The 25,427-nt window shown below is 42.3% G+C and overlaps 2 protein-coding genes across 2 annotated transcripts; one reads left to right on the top strand and one right to left on the bottom strand.

The window, feature by feature from the left end:
- Positions 1-735: 735 nt before the first annotated feature.
- LOC117445259 (regulator of nonsense transcripts 1) lies at positions 736-17,417 on the top strand. Its single transcript, XM_034080787.1, has 24 exons — positions 736-1,155; positions 1,527-1,669; positions 2,354-2,443; positions 2,906-3,073; positions 3,650-3,830; positions 4,068-4,229; positions 4,489-4,576; positions 4,851-4,949; positions 5,110-5,218; positions 5,345-5,504; positions 5,914-6,032; positions 6,176-6,340; positions 8,171-8,285; positions 8,607-8,750; positions 10,421-10,634; positions 10,723-10,840; positions 11,267-11,423; positions 11,628-11,770; positions 12,025-12,199; positions 12,381-12,462; positions 12,604-12,765; positions 12,861-13,081; positions 14,415-14,537; positions 14,705-17,417. The coding sequence occupies exons 1-23, from the start codon at positions 985-987 to the stop codon at positions 14,532-14,534; spliced, it is 3,306 nt and encodes a 1,101-aa protein (XP_033936678.1). The 5' UTR covers positions 736-984; the 3' UTR covers positions 14,535-14,537; positions 14,705-17,417.
- Positions 17,418-24,183, bottom strand: ddx49 (DEAD (Asp-Glu-Ala-Asp) box polypeptide 49). Its single transcript, XM_034080789.2, has 13 exons — positions 23,913-24,183; positions 23,200-23,323; positions 22,691-22,776; positions 22,438-22,559; positions 21,943-22,130; positions 21,123-21,263; positions 20,081-20,156; positions 19,594-19,670; positions 19,386-19,483; positions 19,197-19,271; positions 18,534-18,622; positions 18,294-18,365; positions 17,418-17,687 (listed from the first exon to the last, which is right to left on the bottom strand). The coding sequence occupies exons 1-13, from the start codon at positions 24,025-24,027 to the stop codon at positions 17,517-17,519; spliced, it is 1,434 nt and encodes a 477-aa protein (XP_033936680.1). The 5' UTR covers positions 24,028-24,183; the 3' UTR covers positions 17,418-17,516.
- Between the last annotated feature and the right edge of the window lie 1,244 nt (positions 24,184-25,427).

A 25,427-nucleotide genomic window follows, 5' to 3' on the forward strand; every position in this document is an offset into this window, starting at 1 on the left:
GTGCTAATATAAAGTTGGAAGTGTTGACATAAAAGCCCTATCATAGAGGATAGATGTCACTATGAAGCAACGCTGTGTCACAGATAATTGGAAATCTGGACTCATGGTTTACTGTACTCAAAAAAATGTCAATGTAAGATTTTATGTTGTGGTCATTCTGCATAACAAGTCTTTTTTACTGTTAGCACTTTAAGAATATTTGTGATTCTTTGGATGCATCACGTTTACTTGTCTAGTATTTCTATACTGTTTGTTTTTTATGAAGGGCAACATTTAGTATGTTGTATTGTTTCTTGTACTAAAGTAAACATTAAACAATCTGATCAATACCTGAGACACTGGGAATATGCCTTGTTAAAAAAAATCCCAACACAGAAACTTTCATTAGCTTGATAATTTTTATCAGGTGTTTTATTGGAATTATAAACTTGGTTTTCTACAGCATTTACAGTGAAAAACATTATTGCAAGATAGCCACTGAAGTCAATCTAACCATGTTATCAGTACCTTTGTATCATAAGGTTGAAATACCACCAGCAACACATTTAAGTGTTTAATTGTAAAACTAAATAAATCTATCTTGCACAACTGGCTCTTTGTCAAAATGTAATTTTAAGCACAATCGAGTAAATAAACTAAATGTCTTTGCAAGATTGATAAAAATGTATTTACCCTTCAGAGGTCTTTGTTGTTTTGATCCCGGGAATAAGATCAGAGTGAGAGCTCTGTCTCCATTAACGATCGGCTCTACAGTGCGCACGTCACGCGGCGCAGGGAAGCCCGTCACCGTCTCATCGTCTCTACTGTTGGACCTGCTGGAGCTTTCGAGGTTCTGATCGGTTCCATTTTTGTTTTTGTTCAAACTCACAATCTGTGCGTCGGCTTCTTAACCAGTTTTCGATCAAAAACAAATACTGTGAGGATTGTGTTCATCTTGAGACGAACACCGGAAAGTCCTCAGTAAAGCGAAAGTTGAGAGTCGAGATGAGTGTGGAGGCGTACGGGCCGAGCTCCCAGACCCTCACCTTCCTAGACACCGAGGAAACAGAGTTGCTAGGAGCGGACACCCAGGGCTCCGAATACGACTTTACCGACTTCACCCTTCCCAGCCAGACGCAAACTCAAGGCCAGACCCAGAGCCAGCTGGACAACCAGGTATGTGGCTTTCATCTTCACAGGAAGCAACAATAAAGCGCGGTTTACCGACGTTAGCTGCAGTTAGCTAGGTTAGCTCACCCTGCGCTGCATGCTAGCCCGCTATTATTGGACGTTAGCTAGCTTTAGCTTTAACCGTTAGCTCACGGCTCGCTAAGAAGCCCGCAAAAATAAACTCATAAAGTAATCTTAGGTCTTTTATCATGTCTGTTTTGAACTATTCTAAGTAAACTATGCACACTGGTGTGACTTTAAAGACCAAATGTAAGCATTAAGAGCATTGACAGCGTGTCAACACAGTATGTATCCTAGCTGCTAGCTGCTAATGTGTAGCATTGAGTTTGTTTGGTAAAGCTTGTGCTCTGCTACAGGTTAATGGTCCTGATGAGGGTCTTCACAACGGTGGAGTGGATGACTCCGTGGCCAAAGCAAGCCAGCTGTTGGCCGAGCTCAACTTTGAGGAAGATGAAGAAGACTCGTACTACACCAAAGACCTGCCTCTGCACGCATGCAGGTACACTGACTCCATGTCAGGATGTCGCTTTATCACTGAGGAAGTGAATTCAGTACAGGAGTGTTGTTTTTATACTGTAATTACAGTTCTAATATTTTGTTTAGTTACCTATCTTACACACTACATACAAGGCATAACCCAAATCAATCCATGTTAATAACACTCAGCAAGTGTTGGCAGCTGCAGTGACCACATCATTACTAAATAAGTACAATGCTGGCACATAATCCCTTGAACAGAAAAGGATCCACAACTTCACGTTATGATCCTGTAAGCAAACATAAATACATTCATACACGTAGTAAAAGGGTTTAGCTTTAAAAGTGATCAATACATTTATTATCTTTATACAAAAACATAATTACATTATACATTAATTAGAACATGTATCATCTCCCAGCCTTGGCATAGATAGTGTTGAAGTTCATAAACATAACTAGGTTAGTAGTATTAATACATTTTACGTTTTCAAACATCAAATACACATGTGACTTTTAGTAGTTAAGTACAGAGAGCTTTATAAAATGTAGTTTAATGTTTACTATGGAAATATTTGTTATGACATGCTACAAACAAGGACCTACCCCTTTTGCTTTGCTCTATGCCTTGCTTTTGGTTACACATATTCTCGTATTTAATTCTGCATTTTTTCAGATTCTGTCTTTGTACATTGTTGTTTTTCAGCTACTGTGGTATTCATGATCCAGCGTGCGTGGTGTACTGCAACACCAGCAAGAAGTGGTTCTGTAATGGACGTGGTAACACATCTGGCAGGTGTGTAGTCCTATTCATCTTCACATGGACATAAAAACACTACAATTTGAACACCCCGATGAATTGTATTCAATTATAAAACATACATTACGATAAATGTAGAATGTTTTAATGTTATCACCAAAATCACAAATAGCCAGACTTTTGCCAAACATATTCTGGTGAATGTGTTTAAAGAGAGATCTGCAATGTAATGTTTGCAGACCTTTTAATTCCAGGTGCATTGTAAGGAAAAAAAGTGTGGTCCAAGTTTATGTCCTATATGCTGTTGACATTACCATGCAAAGAATAAATCATTGTATGTTTGAAACTGTAAAATAGTCTTTCCAATTGCCTGTTTCTGGTCTGTGGGTCAAAAGGTTCAATTTTGCATCTATCAATACTTTTTAGCAGCAACATTACCAGGGCAAATATGGCTGGGATCAAATAGTTTTAAAGTATTTTCCATTGTTTGATTTCCAGTCACATTGTGAACCACTTGGTGAGAGCCAAATGCAAGGAGGTGACGCTGCATAAAGATGGGCCGCTGGGCGAGACTGTGCTGGAGTGTTACAACTGCGGCTGTCGCAATGTCTTCCTCCTGGGCTTTATCCCGGCCAAGGCTGACTCTGTGGTGGTTCTTTTGTGCAGGTAAGTGCGGCTTGTGCAAATATATATATATATATATATACACTTTCCTGTAACCACTGCCCACAAATCCAGTATGTGGCTATACACAATATATATCTATATATTTTCTACGGAGTGAACTCAAATTTTTCATTGTTCATTTATTCAAACTGATATCTCATCAAATGCCATTTTAAAGATATGTTTAGTTATATCACTCAGTTCATAGGGCTCGCCCTCTATTTGCTGTGATCAAGCCAGAAAAAGCAATTGGGGAGGGGAGTGTCACAGAGCGGACAAGAGATGTAAACACTTGCATAGCTTTACCAAAGGAACGGGTTATGTAACCCACTCAGAGTCAAATTATCTCGATGTAGCCTAAAAAAGTAAATACACTGGCCATCCCTAGTCTAAAGACCTTTTTTTGGTTCTTACTGCTCTGTGGGAATTAATTTTTAAGAAATGGTGGCACGTGGAAATGCAGTTATAAGTACTGTGAGAAATCAATCTACGGCAGGAAGATTAATCCAATAACTGTAAAAGCCCCTTACACACTGGCTAAGTTTCTGTCTGTATTAACCGTGTTTCTCCATGCAGGCAGCCCTGTGCCAGCCAGAGTAGTCTGAAGGACATCAACTGGGACAGCTCACAGTGGCAGCCCCTGATCCAGGACCGCTGCTTCCTGTCCTGGCTGGTAAAGATCCCATCGGAGCAGGAGCAGCTTCGCGCCCGTCAGATCACTGCCCAGCAGATCAACAAGTTGGAGGAGCTCTGGAAGGTACACAGCTGACAGGCTAGAGGCTTTTTCTCACGGGTTGCATGTTCAGAGGAAAATCGTCGCCAGAACTTTTTTTAAATTGAAGTGGCAAGCACAAACTTAAGGTTTTTAAGTAGAACCGGTTAACTGCAAATAGAAACCACCGGTGGCATCGCCGTTTTAAAGGCTTTTGCTACTATACAGTGAATGGAAGAACCTTTTATGAACATTGTTTGTTTTGACTTTGTGTCCTCCCAGGACAACCCCACTGCCACCTTGGAAGACCTGGAGAAGCCTGGAGTGGACGAGGAGCCCCAGCATGTGCTGCTACGCTATGAGGACGCCTACCAGTACCAAAACATCTTTGGGCCTTTGGTCAAACTGGAGGCTGACTATGACAAGAAGCTTAAGGAGTCCCAGGTACCTGAACGGCACTTGTAATTGCGAACCTTTCAAATCATATACTAGTATTTCTCTTCCTTAAATGTCCATGATTTTATGTGAAGTGCAGTTTTTTAGATGAAATAAAAACATTGACTGCAATGAGAAGTCTTTCTGGTGGACGGCATTTAGCTTAAACACATCATTTTTTTGCGTGTCTATAGGGTTACAGAATGAATGCCTTTTGCCTGTTTTTTTTGTTGATTTTATATGAATGTTTTTATTTTCTCCTTTGCAGACTCAAGATAATATAACAGTCAGGTGGGACCTGGGGCTGAATAAAAAGCGGATTGCCTATTTCACACTGCCCAAGACGGACTCGGGTGGTAATTCTACGAGCTTTACTTCCTCCCAGTGGTTCTGTGGTACAGATAGAGCCCCACCCATCCTCATTCAGTCCTGAGAATTGCACGCAACCTCCCAGACCCTCCATAGTTTGGTGGCATGTGTGCTTTGTTTTGCCTCTGTTTTTGTAGTGGGTCTTTGTGCGTGCACGGTACTGTATAATTTTGTTTATGATCACAGCCCATCCTCCTTAGTTTATTTGTGAGTCCTTTTGGGCATAGACAGGTTGCTAACTTGTCTTTATATCACTCCCAGATATGCGGCTGATGCAAGGTGACGAGATCTGTTTGAGGTATAAGGGAGACCTGGCCCCGCTGTGGAAAGGCATTGGTCATGTCATCAAAGTCCCTGACAGTATCCTTTACACCTTTTATCAGTTTCATCATCTATTGCATTACAGTGTCTGGCTCGTTACATTGGCACTGGTCACTAATGGCAAGGTACGGTATTGTCTATACAACTGGACTAGTATAGACAACATAAAATGTACTTCCTTAACGGCTTGTGTTTGAAGACTATGGAGATGAAATTGCCATTGAGCTGAGGAGCAGTGTTGGAGCACCTGTGGAAATCCCGCACAACTTCCAGGTGGACTTTGTGTGGAAGTCCACATCCTTTGACAGGTAGGTGTTTTTTTTGTTCCCTCCCACAAATAATACAGGGAGCTTAATTGTTTTCATTGTTTACCCTCTTCACCATCAGATGTGCAGTGATGGATTAGTTAGTGACTCACATTTGTGTTTCTGCAGGATGCAGAGCGCCCTGAAGACGTTTGCGGTTGACGAGACCTCCGTGTCTGGTTACATTTACCACAAACTGCTGGGCCACGAGGTGGAGGATGTGACCATCAAGTGCCAGCTGCCAAAGCGCTTCACTGCCCAGGGCCTGCCCGACCTCAATCACTCACAGGTCAGACCTCACAAAACACCTGGGACTCTGTGATTCCTCCTCCATTATTTTCTAAGGTCTTCAAGATATTACAGCAGGCAGAACTGTTTTGAGTCAAGACTCAAGCAATATCTCCACCTGTAGCAGGCCCTTTTTATTTTTCTGGCGGCAGAGTGATACTGATTTGTGCAAAGGAATTTGATGTTATAACTGATATTATAACAACATATCACAACATTGACCCAATTGCTTTATTTAACTTTTCTAATTGTTATAAGATTTGATAAACAAAGGTAGTTTGTGTGCAATACTTTATTAAAGCAGATAGAAAATGTAATCTGTTTTAGTTTAATTATTGGATTTTGATCTTTATTTGCAACAGTTAACACTTGACTAAATCCTCTTTTTTGTCTGATCAATGTATGTTCAGGTGTACGCTGTGAAGACGGTGCTGCAGAGGCCCCTCAGTCTGATCCAGGGTCCTCCTGGCACTGGGAAGACTGTCACCTCTGCCACTATCGTCTACCACCTGTCCCGACAGGGCAACGGGTAAGACACATAGACTTGCATATGGAGACGCTTAAAGAATCCTGTAATGTTATCTTTTTTTTTATTTCCACTAACCGTATTGTACTTTACTTTTCCTGTCCTAACTCTATGGTTTGTATGTGTGTTTGTTTGTTTGTTTGCAGGCCAGTTCTGGTTTGTGCTCCCAGTAACATTGCTGTGGATCAGTTGACTGAGAAGATTGACAAGACTGGACTGAAGGTCGTCAGGCTGTGTGCCAAGAGCAGGGAGGCCATCGAGTCACCAGTATCCTTCCTGGCTCTGCACAACCAGATCAGCAACATGGACAGGTCAGTGGCATGTAGGGAAATTGACTGTGTACAAATACTCATTTCATACCTCACCGGCCACCTCCATATTTTTATATATATATATCTTGTTTTGTCACTTTGACCTTGAATTTCACTAAGTTCTCTTCCTCATATTCATTAAATGTATGTGCCAAAAAGGACAAACAAGATTTGAAATTGGTTATAGTGATCTTGATTTCATTTACTGGGGATTTTGGAAACTGAGAAAATGTCGGGTGCTGGTTTCTTTTGAGATCTAAACCTGAAACTGATTGTGCCCCCACGGGGGGGCATGGAACAGTGAATTATCGATTATCCTGTCAACGATTCGATTTAATTCGATATCCCGATGCATCACGATTCATACCAATGCGTGTCATCCTCAATTTTCTATATTACTGCACATGGCTTATTTTTCGTCAATGCATACATGCAGTAAATACATATGAACTCTCTTTTTATTATTTAGAAAGTGCTTCAGAAATCAATAACATAAATGTCTTGACATTAATTTATAAACCAAAATAAATGAATTGTATAGGTCTAGCCTCCCTATATCTGTGTGTGAAATTGTTCCATCCTCAAAAACAAAAAACTAATGCTTCTGCAGTCTAGCTGCAGCTTCTAGCAACGGTCTTCTGTTAAAAACACTGAATGTCCTGAATGTGGCATCACACACAGGACTTGAGTCTGAACACAGCAGACAACAGGAGTATTTACAACAGCATATAACAACTAAAATACTGCATGTGGGTGCACTGCACACTTACATTCTCTGTCTTACTGTTACATAAATCCCATGAATGTATGAGATTAAGTTAGCTTCATTATATCTCAGTGATTAAGTGAATAATAAAGTTTCTATCGGGTCACTATCAGCCTGTCACTCATTATTTTCAGGGAGGGGGCGGGGTTTGGTGGAACAGAGGAGAGGGTGATCGCGGAAGCTTTTTTCCTCCTGCCTTCACAAACTTTACTCACGTATATATCGTCTGAAAATTGCTAGAGGGCATTCATAGTCTGCAATCCAAGACTTGGTTAAATCCACCAAAAACCTGACATGATTCTAACGCGATTATTTTTGAAAAACATGAATCCCTGTGTCTCTGAGCCGCAGCGACACGGAGTGATTCAGAGCGGGTGATTCTGCTGTGGGTTCTGGACTGGTGTTCTTGTGTTGGTGGATAAAGCAGACTGCTCCGTGTTTGGTGCCGCTGTCACGTCTGCTCCCTGATCTCTGCGTCACCGACCGATTTTATATTAAAGTGACAGAAAAAAAACGTTATAGTAAAGCCGCGGCCGGAAAATCAGGAAGCAACGTTACTACGCTATTATCGATTATCTTCCGTCACTGCATCGATACCGAATCATCCACGTCCGCATAGCAATGCATCGTAGAAACGATTATTTTCAACACCCCTAATAGGCACTAGCTGTGTCTCGCAACTCAGGGACAACATTAAGGTTCTACAATAGAAATAGAATCAAAAACACCTGTCTGAAAATCATTATGATGTTAAGCTTTTCTCAAGTTGAAGTAAGACAACAATAGTTGTATGTACATCTATTGGTAAATTGCTCACAGGAAATGAAAGCAGATGGTTCAGCATACTTTTCACACATGAAATAATGGAGCTCAAGTTGCAGCCTGCAGCTCATAAACTGACTTCATGGCAACATAATCCTTCCTGTTTACAGAACTCAACTTCCAAAGCTGGCTAAACTTTGAAAGCTCCTACACCAGATCACAGAATAATTTAGTATGTTCATTAGTGTACGATTTTAATGTCTGCTTTCTGTAGTCACCCCGATGTGTCCTTGTCTCCCTAGTATGCCGGAGCTTCAGAAACTTCAGCAGCTGAAGGATGAGACCGGTGAGCTGTCGTCTGCCGATGAGAAGCGTTACAGGGCTCTGAAGCGCACCGCTGAGAGGGAGCTGCTCATGGTGAGGAGGAGCTTTAAATGGTTAATCCAAAACAGCCTCAGGTTGAAACTCGGCTTAGAGACCGGCTACTGCTTTTCAGACACTGCTTATGCAACATGTACTTTCTGCTAAGCAAAAACAGCATTTACAGAACAGTTGGAACCATCAGAATTACTAAGTGCTATTACGAGGCATCCTAATACCGAATGTTTTGGTAACCAGGAAGGACCTGTGCTATTAATATCAATATGGAATTAATCACAGGAGGCGACCCTCTTGTTTTTCACCACGGTATCAAGACTCCTTCTATTAAATAATTGTAACTTCCTTTTTGTTGTCCAGAATGCTGATGTTATCTGCTGTACCTGCGTCGGCGCTGGAGACCCTCGTCTGGCCAAGATGCAGTTCCGCTCCATCCTGATTGATGAGAGCACCCAGGCCACCGAGCCAGAGTGCATGGTGCCCGTGGTACTTGGAGCCAAGCAGGTAAACAAGCCATTAGAAACAACTTGTTCACAAAGCTTGAGCCCAGAAAATCCTGCTGTTGGTTTACTGAGCCGCTCCAAGAGCCGCTTTCACACCAAGTACTTAGCCGGTACTTGTTTCTCCTGAACTCTTTAGTCCCTCGAACTGTCCTAGTAGATCGCGTTCTCACCGGAATAAGTCCCTGAGGGAGCATTAGGCAAATGAAGCCGCTGACGTCACTTCTTCTCCTGCTTTGGGTTCACAAAACCTTTCAGAGTTTTACGGGGCGTGGTTTACAATTCGCCCAGCCAATCAGAAAGTGTTAGTGTGGCCGACACACCCCATGGATATATAATAAGAACAGGATACAGCCTCGGAGGCGGGGTCTCGTTCTTTCCTATGTGAGCTGCTCATTGGCGCATGAAGGCAAAATGGCCCAACTTTTGAGAGCGAAACGTCACAGATTACCCAGCATGCCTGGCTGTCAGAGCAGAAATACCCGTATGTGCGCTCATAGAGCATGCGCAGTTGAGTTGCCACTTAAGCCCCGCCCCCCGAGCTCCCACTCTCGGCTCACTAGAATGAATGGAGAGAGAAAATAAATCTAGATTCGGCTTTTAGTGCTCTTACAACTTTAAGGACCGAATGATTCTAATAAGGGCTATAAAATAGTTCATACTGGGTAGTTTATTTAGTTTTTTTTTTTTAAATGATCTGTATTTCCCCGTGTTAGTCAATGGGAAAAAGTCTTTCTGGGCCCAGTGACGTCACGGGCTGATATGGAAGTTGCAGTACAGCCGTTTGGAAACAACGAATGTTGGGCACAGAGTCCGGCGCACTTCCTGGGGGCTTGACACAACCACAAACCATTTCCTCCTCAGGAAAGTACTACCTCTCTAGCAGGGACTATCTGGAGGGGAAAAGGTTAGCGCCAACTAGGGACTAGTTCCAGATCCTTTTTGGTGTGAAACCAAATCTCTCCCCCCTATCGGCCTAGCTCGGGGGGAAAAGTACTCTGGTGTGAAAGCGCCTTTTAGTCCCTCGAACTGTCATAGTAGATCGCGTTCTCACCGGAATAAGTTCCAGAGGGAGGATAAGGCAAATGAAGCCGCTGACGTCACTTAAACTTTGGATTTGGGGACTGGTTTCAGTAGAAGCTGCTGGGTCGTGTCTTCCGAGTAAATCGCCAGAAGCGCAGACACCTCCTCATCACCCCACCGCTCCCATGTTTTCTTTTGTGTTGCTATAAGTTAGTCTCTCTCCGTTGGTGCACTGGGCTAATGCGAGTAAATAAAATGGCGGCTTCACAAAACTCTTCGGAGTTTTACGGGGCATGGTTTGCAATTCGCCCAGCCAATCAGAAATTGTTAGTGTGGCCTACACATCCACGAACCATTTACTCCCCAGGACTGTACTACCTCGCTAGCAGGGATGATCTGGGGGTGGAAAAGGTTCGCGCGAACTAGGGACTAGGCCCAGAAACCAAATCTCCCCCCCCCCACCCCTATCGGCCTAGTTCGGGGGGGAAAAGTACTCCGGTGTGAAAGTGTGGCTGTTATCAAGACCTTTCCATGCATTTCGCAATTGAGCTCCTGTGAATACAAATCTTCCCACTTTCCGCTTTGCCTTAAACATGTCAATATAATTATATGGATAAATGACTATTTGAATGATATTCTTCCTCCTCCCAGCTCATTCTGGTGGGTGATCACTGCCAGCTCGGTCCCGTGGTGATGTGTAAGAAAGCAGCCAAAGCAGGTCTGTCCCAGTCCCTGTTTGAGCGCCTGGTGGTCCTGGGGATCCGGCCCATCCGCCTGCAGGTCCAGTACCGCATGCACCCTGCTCTCAGCGCCTTCCCCTCCAACATCTTCTATGAGGGCTCTCTGCAGAACGGAGTCACTGCAGGTTTGTTCACCACATTTATTTCCCCTGTGGTTATTACATCAGCATGTTAAAAGACTTTAATGTAATGAAATCATCATGCTCTCTTCAGCTGACCGCATCAAGAAAGGGTTCGACTTCCAGTGGCCACAGCCCGACAAACCCATGTTCTTCTACGTGACTCAGGGTCAGGAGGAGATTGCCAGCTCCGGAACCTCCTACCTTAACCGGTAACATCACACATTTACTAGGGTTACTTTTCATAATTTAACTAAATAAATAATTGAAAATATACTAAGTGTATTGAAAAGAGGGTTGCCAAACACTGAGGGTGCTATTGTATATGTCGATGGTGAAGAAAGCCTCTTCCTGTCCAACATGATCGAAATGAAATGCTTAGATCACCTCCATCGAACACTGAAAGAGGGATTTCTTCCAAAAGTCTTCTTATTTTCATAAATGGACCTTGTTGAAGGGGGGCCAGACTTCCAGACAAGCAATATTAAAACCAGTGCAGTGCATGTTATTTTTGTTTGTGTTTTAGCTTTGGCAAGTCAAATAATCCTCGCCCTTACAACAACATTTACTATTCCAATGAACTTGGGATGAGCAGGGCTGAGCAGTACAGTTTTTCACTGATGCTGATATTTTTAAAGGACGGAGGCTGCCAATGTGGAGAAGATCACCACCAGGCTGCTGAAGGCTGGAGCCAAACCTGACCAAATCGGCATCATCACCCCGTACGAGGGTCAGCGCTCCTACCTGGTCCAGTACATGCAGTTCAGCGGCTCCCTGCACACCAAACTCTATCAGGTAGCACAAGCATCTGAGACACTCTTGATCAGAGATGTACTTAACGGCATCCTTTGTACTTTCCTGAGCTGTCAATACATTCAAATGATTGGGATACATAAATGATCATCAGTAAAGTTGTTCTGTGGTGTTTTACAAAATCTCTTCCTTTGTTTTACCTATGCAATCTCTCCCTGATCTTCCTCTTTTCCTATCCTTCTATAGCAAGTGGAAATAGCCAGTGTGGACGCCTTCCAGGGCAGAGAGAAGGACTTCATCATCCTGTCTTGTGTGCGTGCCAACGAGCACCAGGGCATCGGCTTCCTGAATGACCCCCGTCGTCTCAACGTGGCGCTGACCAGAGCCAAGTGAGAACCTTCACAATATATCATTATGGCACGCAGCCAGCTAATGAGTGTTTGATTCAGATGTTCCACGTAGAAGGTTAGTAGGGGTTAATCAGAGAATTTCGACAACCGTTCTGTTGAAAAATCTTCTTATGACTTTTTTTATGAATTGGATTGTGAGCACCCACAGTATCCACACTACAACAAGTGTAGTTAAAAACCAAATGTCTTTCCCATCCCTGAACAGCTGTCTCTGTGTGTTTTTATAAATAAAGGTACGGTGTGATCATCGTGGGAAACCCCAAGGCCCTCTCCAAGCAGCCGCTGTGGAACAACCTGCTGAACAACTACAAAGAGCAGAAAGTCCTGGTGGAGGGACCCCTCAACAACCTGAGGGAGAGCCTCATGCAGTTCAGCAAGCCCCGCAAACTGGTCAACACCATCAACCCTGTGAGTAGAACAGAGTAATGCTTGTGCACCCATGCTGTTTTGGAGGCAAACAATGTCACAAGACAAAACAAGCCAATTGAAGACATGTATTTGGACTCTTGTTAAAAATAAATGTTATTTGAAGCACTGCATCTGAGTATTATGCAACTGTATCAAATTGACATTGTCTGGTTATCTCCAGGGCGGACGTTTTATGAGCACTGCAATGTACGACGCCCGCGAGGCCCTCATCCCTGGCTCCGCCTACGACCGCAGCAATGCCGGTATTTATTTACTACAGGATTATTCAATTGTGGTTTTTTTTCAACAGGCTGCATAACAGTCCAGAAAAACAATACTGGACTAGCCTGGTTAACTTTGTAAAAAAAGCTGACATGAGTCTTGTCCTGTATGCTTTCTTTCAGGCGGACGTCCGTCCAACATGTACTTTCAAACTCACGACCAGATTGGGATGATTGGGGCAGGACCCGGTCACATGGCTATGAATATTCCCATTCCCTTCAACCTGGTGATGCCCCCAATGCCTCCGCCCAGTTACCTGGGGCAGACCAACGGCCCTGCTGCAGGTACAGTACAGCACTGAGATGGCCCTCTTTGCTATGAAAGGGGTTAGTCGTGCCTGTTTCGACACCTGTCGTATTTTCTTTCTTTTTTCCCCCAGGTCGTGGGGCGATGAAGGGTAAGCCTGGGCGTGGCGGGCGGCAGAGGGTCCGCGGGTCGGCCCACCAGGGGGCCAGTCAGGGTAACGGACCAAACAGCCAGGCCAGCCAGGACGGGGCCTCCCAGCCCTTCTCCCAGGGGCCGCTGACTCAGGGCTACATCAACATGAGCCAGCCCTCTCAGATGAGCCAGCCTGGCCTCTCCCAGCCAGAGCTCTCCCAGGTAACACCTCACTGCCACGTTTATGACATGCTCAGGATGAGTTATGTCAATCGAACGAATCCTTTATTGATTTCACACGTCAGACTTGTTTTAGTTTAGGAAAATGCAGTTCGTTTTCAAACTTGATTTTGAAAGAACATACTGTACCTATACAGGAATATATGACAGTTATTGTCCAGCCTCTTGGAGACGTCTGGAGTGGAGTGCACCAGATGGGTGTAAAAAAGTAGGGCTTAACTCTAACGTCGGGCTTAGCTACGTCCGACGTAGTGATTCGAATTTACACCGAGTGCACCAAGCCTGACTAGTCTCGGGCGTAGCTGCGCCTGGTCTTAAGATGCGCGTCCACGTGAATACACGCGAAACAGTAATTGTTGCCAAGCAACGCCATTTTACAGACTCAGAGGACCGCAGAGAAGAGGGAATTCCCACACCCACAGCGTCAGCGATGACTCAAGGGGAATCCCAAATGGCCACACCCCGAAAGAGAAAGAGGGATTTGTCAGAGCTACAGCGGGAACTGACGGAGAAAGAAATCGGTGCTGGAGGGCCAATGAAACTTGTCTTATAGCCCGACATGCAGTTGTGCGATGAACATTAATCATGTCTCCCACAGTACTTTTGAAAGGCCCCGTTCGCGTAGAATCTGAGCGCAATCAGCACCTGCAAGGTTGGGGAGAGCGCAGCGTTTCGGTCTGATCCGTGCTGGAGTTGAGGGGAGATCTCCTCGATTAAATCAAAAAGGGCTTGTCTGCCGAAACGAAACCTCTCTATCAGTTCACTGTCTGAATAGATGTCCAGTGGGTTTGTTCGATCACGGACGACTCTTTCTCTTCTTAATGCCCTTTCATTGTTAAACATGTAAACAAGACGCCCTGCCATCGTTAATATCCTTCTTGCCTGTTTTACGTTACTATGGATACTAGTCTGTCTTTCCGATTTACGTCTGCTCCATACTAGGCGTAAAAGTTACACCCGGGCGCAACGCATACAGGGCTTAAGTCTAAGTGGTGCACTAGTCATAACTTTAGTTTGGTCTTAACCTTCGGTTCTACGTCGGACGTAGAGTTACGCCCAGTTTATGCCCAGCTGGTGCACTCCACTCCTGATGTATTATATTTGATTTAATATTGAGTGTTATTATAGTTTGGTTGCACTGGTCATATTGGTCCTTATTTAAATTGATCTAGAAATTAATAAGGACGAAATAATATAAATCTATATTAAATCATATATATTGTTTTGCATTACAAGAAATGAATGGTTAGTGCCATAGATCTCACTGATGAAGGTCATTCTGTCTGCAATGATGCTTTTGTCCTCCCGTTTCCAGGACAGCTACCTAGGCGATGAGTTCAAGTCCCAGATCGACGTGGCTTTGTCCCAGGACTCTACTTACCAGGGTGAACGTGCATACCAGCATGGTGGGGTGACTGGACTGTCACAGTACTAGAGTGTAAGTACATGAGATAGATATAGTCTTTGTAGTCACAATAAGGCACATTTACACATACATTATTTGAGTTTCCCGGCCTTCGGCTCTTGTGTTAAATATAAAGTTATTTTCAAAATCACCTTTTGTGGTGTGGACAAAAGATTATAAGCCTGTTTTGTGTCTTGCAGGTATCTTTAAAGAAGGGAGCTAGGCTTGAGCTGAGCTTAGTTCATCAGCTTTTTAATCTGGGAAATAATAAAAACATAAAATGGATACCTGTTTTCCTCTGCTACAACCGAAGCACCACCGAGTGAAAGCGACGGGATAGCGAAACCAAACCAATGACCAGCGAGAGAGATAAGAGGGTGGAAGACGTAGAGAGCACGAACAGACGGGCATGGAGACGGCGAGAGAGGCCGAGTGAACAAGCGAGAGGCAGGGGCCGATGCCCGTGCAGTGTGAAGGAGGGGAGTCGAGAAGATGGCGGCATGTGGTCGGGCTGCTGAGGGAAACGGAGGGGAGATCTCAGCGGTCTCTCGTGGGAATCCAAATGAGGTTCAACTCCCAATAAAATAATCCAGCCTACCCCTTCAACCCACAGCCTCCAGGAAGTGTAGGAAAGCCATCTGATCTCCAGGTGGGGATCGACGCTTTCTAGCGAATTTGAAGAACTTGTTCTCCAAACTTTGCAGGGGGCTTGAAAACAGAAAGCCATCGAACAGGAAACACAAAATCCCAGTGCTAAAAGTCAGTTGGTTTATCCACCTGAATCTCTGAAATGTGGTTTACCATGGGAGGAGAGGGGCACCAACACTCTTCCAGTGGGCCCTAAAGCCTCAGCCGCCTCAGAAGGAAGCAGCAGTCGACACCCTCTCGGAGAGGAAATATAAACACGGTTTCCGTGCTTGAGTTTGAGATTAAAGAGCCTTGAATTGAAATACCTTTCACTTGCCTTGAGAACCACTGGCTCTTTCACAAGGTCTTTGACAGCTGGTTTGTGACCACACGTCAGTGGTGCAGTGGCACGGGGATTTCAGACTGTTTTTTCAAGGCATGACAAGCGAATCCCACCGGTATCGCGATCATCATGGGACAGTTTTTTCTCCTCTGAAGTACCTTTCCTATCACAGAGCACAAAATTGCAAAAAGGTCATCGAAACTATCAAACATGACCAGCATTGAATATTCAACTCAATGTCATTTGATGTTTCAGCAAAAGGCTTTTCCTTATTTTGAATCTTTTGAAAGCAGGCGTTGTTGATGTCCTGCTGTGCTTCATGACCAGATGTCTTTTTGAAAACACTGTGTGTACGCTTAGATTGGCAAATGCTTGAAAGCTTTGCGTTGATAGATTCCTCAGGGGGTTGTGGGCGGTCCACACTCATCAGAAATATCCCTGCTTGAGGTGAAAGAAACCAAACAAGGGGGAGAGAGGGATGATGGTAGTTGATGCTTACAAGTGGCCGTGGCAATCAATCCACCACAGGTAGGGAGTAGAAAAGGAAGGTGGCTGAGGGAAAGGAAATATGAGTTTCCACATCTGGAAGACTAGCTGAGGTTATTTTCAGGGGTTGAGAATGCTGATTGAAACATTACTTTAGGACTCTTCTGTCCATATAGATTAGGTAACTTGTAAACCCATTGTTATAAATCACAGCATTTTGATTTTTGTGAATATTGTTCACATAACAAGCAATGGTCAGGCTGATGGCCATATTGCTAAACCACACACATGTAAAGAGTGAATTATCATAGGTAATTGTATCGTACATAATTTAAATATTAATGTAATCTGAAAGATCTTTAGTTACTGTGTGAATAAAAACATGACTAGACCCTAGTTACAGTGCACATGCCATCCGTACTGATAAGATGGTGAGAACAAACATGAAAGTGAGTGAGAACCTGAATCAGTGCCTATAATAAATCACCTTCATATAAACAGCTGCAGCACAAGCATGAATGTAGTTAAAATCAAACTACCAGCAAACAAACCTTCCAGGCATCAGAGGGCTGAAGAAACCCTCAGGAAAGGACTTGTATTTTTATTTTTTTAATAAAATCAGGCCAGGTAAAGTCAGTTGTTTTAGCAGCCAAAGGATTCTCAAAGGATGGGCATATAAAAAAGCCACCTTCCTTCTCTTGTAAAAAATGAAAGCTGGTAGAATTTACTTTTCTTTCTGTGGACTTGGGATTTGTGCGAAGCTGTATCGCCTGCTTTATGTATTCCTTGTAGAGTTCCTCTCCAGATGTATGTTGGTCCTAACCCTCTTCTGGAACACTGAACCTGATCCAGAGGAGTCGCCCTGTCTGTCATGTTTTGTTCAGTTGGATATTTAGCCGTTTTGTAGTTTTACTAAGATCTGTTTGCTGACAAAAGGAATGAGGCGAACTCCGTTTCCTTTTCGGGAGTTTTGTATCTTCTCCTCAATGTCTGAGAAATTGTAGTTTTGTAACTCTTCCAGGAAAGATGTATTTTATTTGTTGTTAAACACAGTAAGAATGTACTCTAGTGTTTCTCACCTGCTTCTTATTTCAGCAGACAATCATGTCGCTAGTAGATGTGGCCATGTTTAATTGACTTAGAAATTGTGTTTGAATCTCTTTAGTGCAATGATTTAATGTCACAGATCGACCCGTTCCTCTGAATCCTAACATGTAATAGCTTTAAGAACCTGCTGCCGTAATATTATTGCTTTGGTGTTTCCTTATCTTCTGAGCCATGATGAATTTCAACATGTAGAGTGATCATTGAAGTAATTCAGTTGTTAAACATTTGCATCCAATCCCTTGATTCTGTCATCAGGCAATGTGATGTTATCTATTTGAAACGTCTTGCAGTGAAGTTTCATCACATGGTGGTTCCTTGTTTACCTGAATCAATAAAGGCTGTCAACTTGAGTAATTCTTTGATGGTATGAAACTCGGTTCAGATTTATTTGCACATTTTACAGGTATTGTACAGTAATAACAAAGTATATACATGGGCACGACCGTTTTTTACGCTGATGTCTGCCCTGCCTTTTTCTTTTGTTTCCGTTTCATAATTTTCTTTTTCAGCTGTCCACGTTTCTGTTTCTCAATGGTCTCGTGGATATTCTGTTTGAACTTCTTTTTCTGGCTCCGGATCTTCTCCAGCTCAGCTTTCCTCTTAGCCTCCAGGTCTGGATCCTGAAACGGCAGATTGATCAAAAACTGACTATGACCCATTTGCTGATTCCAAATCAAAAGCCCTAAACTATATTATTTGTAATGTTTCGCTACATGGGACACCTGAGGAACAATGTTGGCCTGTGTTACAGAAACTTCGCATGATAATCAGACTGAATGACTTATTTAAACGTGTCAGATTTATATTGCTAAACTATATTCATAGGTCTGGTAGCAACAGAAACGGCTCACATGGGAACCGAGCTAACAAAGAGGGAGGCATTAATAACTTAGTGGAAAATAGAAAAAGCCCTCAATAGTTATTTGGCAGAGAAATATCCAGGAAGTTATGTATAAATCAGTATTACAAACGTAATGTACCAAATGTTTAGAATTGTTTTCTAAAAGTCAAATTTTTGCAAGTTCAGCTGAAGAAAAGTAAATTATCCTTCAATTATAATCTAATAAATGCCACGTAAAAACATACATTTACAATGAGTTAATTGTTTTTCGCACCTGACATTTTGATGCTTAGTCTTGGTATAATTGACATTCTAAACTTTAATTAACAGTGCCAAAAAAATGGTTTATTAAAGTTGGGCTGTTTTAAGAAAGAAGTAAACATACCTTTCCCTCCAAGATCAGCTGTTTCCTCTTGTTGGTCTCTTTTTTCTCATCAAAATCTGTTGACTCAAGTTTCTACAATACAGAAAAGAGTTTACCATCAAAACAATTCTTTTGTGAGAAAATACAAACTGTCCAGTACAAAAACATGCCAGAAGACCTATATACTGCTTGTATGTACTAAATATTCCTGAATTAACACAAACTCAGCTGACAATATATTTTTAAAAGAGGTGTCCGTACTATTTCGCACTGCCTTCTGGTCACGTTGACCTGGGTGAGGATCTTCAGGACATCTTTCTCCACCACCGGATATTCCTTCAGCTTTGTCTCTATAGCAACAGAGCAGTTAGCATTAGGTGCATCACAATATTACACACACTGGAGTCTGGTGTTTCCAGGTCCTTTAGGTACCTGGTGGGTAATCTGGTTCAGGATCAACAAGTTAATACAAGCTTACTATAATATTTAACATTTACATGAAGAGGCTACCAGCCACATCAAGGCTTTGGATTTGAATACGTTACCATTGTAGCTTGTAATCAAAAAGAGAGTCAAGATTTACAGATTTATATCTGTATAAAGTCATCGGAAGGAGATTACTGTTGATATTTCACTGATTATGAATACTATCCGACCATACGTTTATTTACTCTATGTATGGCTGCAACAATTTCTGTTTTGTATCAGTGCCAAAGCAGGAAATATCAATATTTGAAGCTGCATTTTCTGCATCAAAAATGTAACTACGGATTCATCGATAATCTAAATCAAATAGTCGTTCCAGCTCTAAACCTTGTGTGACTGAAAACTGGATTTGATTTATTTCAAGTAGAACAGATGTTCACACTGCAGCCACAGGTACAGACGAGCCTGCAGGTCAGACTAGTATTTAGTTAAACCTACTATTCTCTGCTTCGATGGACTGGACCAGGTGGATGTCGTACTGCGTCACCAGAGTGATGGAGACCCCATTCCTCCCTGCAGAGGAAGATAACCACGTCATGTTTGAGCTGCATTTATTTCAGACATGTTATCATCAAGAATAAATCACACATGCATGATGTTTGTGATCTTATCATTAAAAATTACTACCTGCTCTTGCTGTTCGTCCCACTCTGTGGATGTAGATCTTTGGGAGGCCGGGGGTGTTGTGGTTAATGACGACCTGGACAGTTGGAATATCCAGACCCCTGTGTGTCAGAGAGAACAGGAAGGGTGTCAAAACAAAGTGATTTCTGTCTACAAATCTGGAACTGTGTGACAGCTTGTGGGAGGATCGACAGCCAGCAAAGCTTCTTACCTGGAAGCCACGTCCGTCGCAATCAGCAGTTTGAAGACGCTGGCCTTGAACATGGCAAGGTTTGCAAATCGTTGTTTCTGGAGAAGACGAAGAGCAGACGTTCATTGCGAGTGCCCCTTTCACCTGCTATAATCCCTCACAGACGGTTTCTACACCATCACAATGGCTTTGTGCTCGCTCTACGTTTCAGTCTTTGTCTCTTTAATGAGAGGAATATGATTTTCCACATCCAACACGAGCGGCTCTGAGTACCGGTGATAAGCGACACACCATGTTGGAGGAAATCTCTGCCCTCACCTTTCTCTAACACAAAGCAGTCAGATTCTTTGTAAGTGCAATTAATTAACTGGTGAAACGGATTTTTATATATGGTCGCTCATCGACCTTGAAACGTCATTCCGCACGACTCAGTCACTAAAACTAAATGATTGCTTTTACTTAGTGATGGAACTACAAAATAAAAGTGTGTTAATTGCACCCTTCTTACCTGTTTCATCATGGAGTGTAGGGAGATGGTTGGAAAGTTAAATTCCCTCATCATCATGGTGAGGATTTGGCAGTCCCTTATGGAAAGAAACACATGTTCTATTGTAATAAAACATTTTTTATATATATATATATATATATATATATATGAACCACACCAAATCAACAAATAAATGAACAAGCAGAGGCCTCTTACTAGTTATCACACCAAGGTGAAAAGAGAAAAAGGTATTGCCAACTTTGTAATTAGCAGTGGCGAGCCGTGACTTTTATACCTAGGCCCTATGACCCCCCCTTCCCTCGAAATAAGAGTCATTACATCACAGCGTATACTTCAGCGGAATATCAAAACAACGGCCCGGGGTGCAAAACGCATCAATGACAGTGACCAGGGCCGTTCCTGACCAACTTGTAGCCCCATGCAAAGTTATATGATGGGGCCCTCTGTGTTGCGAGTGTAAAGTCCGCGATAATAAAGGCCACCCATTTAGAGGGAAGATCTGATTGGTCAATTGTACTGTCATTTGACATTACTCTCTTGTACAATTACTATAGCGGGCCCTCTGCCCTCTCAGCAGGACCACCAATCGGCTCCTATCTTCACAGTAACTCGCAGAGACGGCCAAAGGAGCTTCTTTCATTTAACCCTTCACATTCCAACAGAAACTGAACAGGCAGATTCGAAGGATTTATTTCTTTGGAAATGTTATTTTAAATACAATTAAATCAAGTTATTTTGGTAAAACTAATGAAAAATATAACAAAAGATATATATATATATTTTTTTTAAATGTTTTAAAATATTATTTTGTAGAATATCTTAGGCCCTCAGAGAGGGCCCTGAAGGCCCGCCACTGGTAATTAGATGTTCTGTTTAACAACAGAAGTTAATGCTACAAATCACAACCTTAACTGGCACCATTACACGTTTCATAACATGTACAAGGTTTCCTTTAGATGCATTACATTATGGTTACTACAGGGCTTAGTATGGTACGAGCATGCACAACTTTAGGCATTTTCACTACTTCCAGTCCACTTACTTGCACGTGTTGACAAAGACGATGATGGACCAGTCGTCATGCTCGTCGGTAAACTTCTGAATCAGATGGACCAGGTAGGCGTCCTTCACCTTCTCAGGAGTGAGGATGTACCTCTGGTCCAGCTCCTCCACGGTTCGTGTACTGTTAACAACAATAAAAGGGATATTTCACCTTTCTATATTGATAGGTAGATGCCAGAGAGATCCTAGTACAGGAACTCTGGAGCAGGAATGCATTTATGGCAAGAAGGATTTGAAAGAGACTTTAATAACTGATATGATCCAATCAGAAGGCCTTCATATTCCCCTGCAGGAAACATCTTTATGGCAGCTCAGCAAAGTGTGTGCTGCAGGCAGGTCAGCCAGATGAACAGCTTCTGCTTCACAGTGAATACACCAGCTTGAGTTTGTAGCTGTTTTCTGCACACATCTGAATATTGCCAGTGCAGAATGCTCGTTCGACCATACATAACTCCCATTATTTGCATGACTCTGCATAACATCCAAAAGCATTTGTGTGAGAGACACGCTTCAGTGATTAGCTGCACTTCAGATCAGATGCAAGAAAACTGATCTTCCAGGCTGTTGCTCCTGCTTTGTAAATAACACGCAACATTTCTCACAAAGAATGCATCTGAAATTAGGAACAAAAGTGTAGTCACTTAGATTTTTTTTGTGAAAGGCCACTAAATAAGTACTTTAGATACCTATACATTTAAAGCCTTCTGCAAACAAAGTTAAAAACAGCTCAAATAACACCTGTGATGTGAATTTGAGAAATATTCCTTTAAAAAGTAGTTTAATGGCAGAAGGTTACTCACTCCGATTTGCTCTCCCAGAAGAAAGGTCTGTTCATGGCGATGGACTTCAGGTCGTGCAGGGTGTCTGTGAGCGTGGCGCTGAACAGAAGCGTCTGCCGTTTAGCCGGTAAAATCGCCAGGATCGTCTCCAGGTCTTTGGTGAAGTCGGTACAGCCCTGCTCCAACAGCCGGTCCGCCTCGTCCATAATCTGACAAACACACAGAGACGATGTCACAAACTGTACGAAACACAGTAGATCAAGAAGTAGCGTGACTGCATATACAGATTTAAAAAGATCCAAGCATTTGGGATCATAGGAACTACAGCACGAGATCTGGTCACTTCATGTTTTTTGCCGTTTAAAAGAATGAGGAAAAACACATGGACTTCTCTTTTGCATAATAATGTATTTATTTCTTAGTCTAAATGTATTCCTTGGCCCAACATATCTTTAGTTCATTAGAGCGATTAGAGACCTTGTCCTAGTATAAGTTTGTGTTCCTCCCTAAACTCACCAGAAACTGGATCCTGCTCATGCTGAAGGTGTTGGAGCTGCGGATGTGATCTGCTAACCGTCCGGGCGTAGCTACGACCACATGTGGTTGTTTGGAGAGCTCCAGAGCCTGGCTCACCATGTCTGTCAGAAACACAGCAGAGACAATGTCAGCACGGAGAAGATGCTCAGATAGAGTTTAAAGTAACTGGCTGCAATGATTTATTCAACTTTAAGCAGCAGCAAAGTAACAGCAGAGCTTTAAAATTGTTTACCCATTCCACCGACGACGATGCAGTCCTTTAGACCCAGCGGCTTCCCAAAGACTCGAAACTGCTCTGCGATCTGATAGGCCAGCTCCCTGTATGACATCACAGACACAACATCAGCGAGAGTCAGTAACATAGTTTCCATTCATCTTAGCTCAAGTATCAATAACAAATGCCTCATATGTTTGATGGGGACAGATCCATTTGAAAAATAGTTTGTGTTCAGTTGTTGTGAGCTAACATATAAAAACAGTCTGTGTTGAGTTCTGTATTTTAAATAAATACAAAAAAACTCATCTTTATATCTCAGATTTAGACTATATTTAGGATCTGAAGCTTGTGTTTCTTTGACATGTCGTGAATATTAAGACTGCTCGGTTCAAATACATTGGTCGTTTAATTTGGCAAAGTCTCAGAGAACCATACTGTGAAACACTAAATGTCTTAATGTGGATTTCCCCCCATAAGTGTAGCGGGGTCTCCCAGCTTGCTCTCTGACGCTGCACAGCACAGACCTGGTAGGAGTGAGCACCAAGCAGAAGATGCCATATGGATCCTCGGACAGTTTCTGCACAACTGGAAGCACAAAAGCTGCTGTCTTCCCACTTCCAGTCTTAGCACAGCCCATACAGTCCCGACCTGCGAGGAGAAACAGACATCACATTCATTCATCTGCTCTGATTTATGGTTAACCAACTTACAAGGTAACTTCAGAGGATTCTACAGTAATTAGTTACAATACCTTTATCATAATAGTGACAATCTCATACTCAGGTTCTCTCAAAAAGTATTTGTTGTCTTTGCTTATCATGACTCGTGATTTCTCTGGAAAATGTGGAAGCAGTCACATGGGGTAATCATTTACATGTTATTGTTTACTAATGTATTATGAGGGAAAGAGCCGTATCAAAACAAAAGCCTTATTCCTGACCTCTTAATCATACCTCCAATCAATAAAAAGTTATACTTAAACTGCAACTAAGAGCAGTTTGGCTCATTTATAATACAAGCAGAAGCCACAAGTGTCTCATGATTTGGAAAATGTACCATTATTTTAAATACATTTTAACTTACCTGACCATTAAAATTATAACATGTGTTGAGTAGAGTTTCATTACTAATCGACACTGCTGATATGGACGTCCACGGTAGTGAAGAAGATATTTACATCACAGGTTGATGGGCTGGGAATATAGATGTTTACTGTGGACATTTAACAGAGACTTACCGTCCAGTATCGGCGGCATGCAGTGTTCCTGTACCGGAGTGGGTTTGTTGATGCCCATCTGTTTACACTGTTTCACCAGCCAGTCTGCCAGGCCCAGCGAAGAAAAGTCACACATTTCTATCGATTTACCGAGCTAGATTATTACTTCTGTCAACTTTATTTTACACAATAATTACGGAAATACTCGCGTTAAACGTAGAGTTAAACATCCTCGTGTGTTTCATCAATGGTCGCTGCGTGATTACGTAACAGTACTAACGTATTTTTCTTCTTCTGCAAGTTACGGACGATTGGAAACGGTGCTGCCCTCTGTTGGTTAAATATTGTGTTTTTTTAACTCCACTATATTTATCTGACAGGTTTATTGGCTTTTCAGGTTTGATTTTCTTATTCTTCTAGACAAAAGCATTGCCAAAGTAGGTCATTTTAAATGATAGTGTAAAACTAAAGGGTACATTTTCATGCATACGTCGAAAATAGTATTGTTCTTCATTAGGTAAATAAACAATTACAAAATAAATGTTCTGAAACGGTTGCAAAGTGCATCATTAAAAAAGTAAAAAATAGGTTGATCTCATGAAAATGGACTTGGTTCTTACGAGAGAGTGATGCTACAAACATACGATGCTCCTTTGTAAAAATGTATTGATTGATTTTTGACATATGTTATATATATATCAGTTGTTGCAGCTGTAATATGTTTTTGAGGGGAGCTTGTACATTTCACTTAGGGATGTGAAAATACTTTCTAATTTCTGTTTATTCTAATAATTATACTCTGACCCATGTGGTAGAGAGCTGTTTGGTAAAGATTTCTTTCTTTAATTAACAATCGAATGACCTCTACGTCAATTGATAGATATTGCTGTCCTAAGGTTTTACCACTCCAGTTGGATGATGAAGTTAGACATAATTTCAGATCAATACAAAAACGTGAACTTAAATGTCAGGTTGTTTATTTTCCCACATGATGAAGCACCACTGACACACAGACAATCTATCACAGATATAAAAGTTGCATTTATTTCTTAGCTAACATAACTTCATCCACAGATCTGGAGTCATTTTAACCTTGACTGATTTTCGCAATCAGTCTTAACTTGTCTTCTGTGCTTAATAGCACTAACTTGTCCCTCTTGTCCCTCTTGTCTATTTGAACCAGGGTGACTATAGTCAACAATACTATTTGCATCCGGGTGACTAGTCAACAATACTATTTGCATCCGGGTGACTATAGTCAACAATACTATTTGCATCCGGGTGACTATAGTCAACAATGCTATTTGAATCCGGGTGACTAGTCAACAATACTATTTGCATCCGGGTGACTAGTCAACAATACTATTTGCATCCGGGTGACTATAGTCAACAATGCTATTTGCATCCGGGTGACTATAGTCAACAATACTATTTGCATCCAGGTGACTATAGTCAACAATGCTATTTGCATCCGGGTGACTAGTCAACAATACTATTTGCATCCGGGTGACTAGTCAACAATACTATTTGCATCCG

Source organism: Pseudochaenichthys georgianus, chromosome 4, assembly GCF_902827115.2.
Source record: "Pseudochaenichthys georgianus chromosome 4, fPseGeo1.2, whole genome shotgun sequence".
Lineage (NCBI taxonomy): Eukaryota > Metazoa > Chordata > Actinopteri > Perciformes > Channichthyidae > Pseudochaenichthys > Pseudochaenichthys georgianus.

Bases quoted from the DNA above. Each gene is read 5' to 3' on its own strand.
- LOC117445259 (XM_034080787.1), top strand. From the start codon at position 985: ATGAGTGTGGAGGCGTACGGGCCGAGCTCCCAGACCCTCACCTTCCTA. The intron at 8,286-8,606 runs GTGAGGAGGAGC...TTTGTTGTCCAG, and splicing joins CTGAGAGGGAGCTGCTCATG to AATGCTGATGTTATCTGCTG. The intron at 12,766-12,860 runs GTACAGTACAGC...TTTTTCCCCCAG, and splicing joins GACCAACGGCCCTGCTGCAG to GTCGTGGGGCGATGAAGGGT.
- ddx49 (XM_034080789.2), bottom strand. From the start codon at position 24,027: ATGTGTGACTTTTCTTCGCTGGGCCTGGCAGACTGGCTGGTGAAACAG. The intron at 22,560-22,690 runs GTAAACAATTTT...TGTTTCTGACAG, and splicing joins CATCGTCGTCGGTGGAATGG to ACATGGTGAGCCAGGCTCTG. The intron at 21,264-21,942 runs GTGAGTAACCTT...TGTTGTTAACAG, and splicing joins TTCTGGGAGAGCAAATCGGA to TACACGAACCGTGGAGGAGC.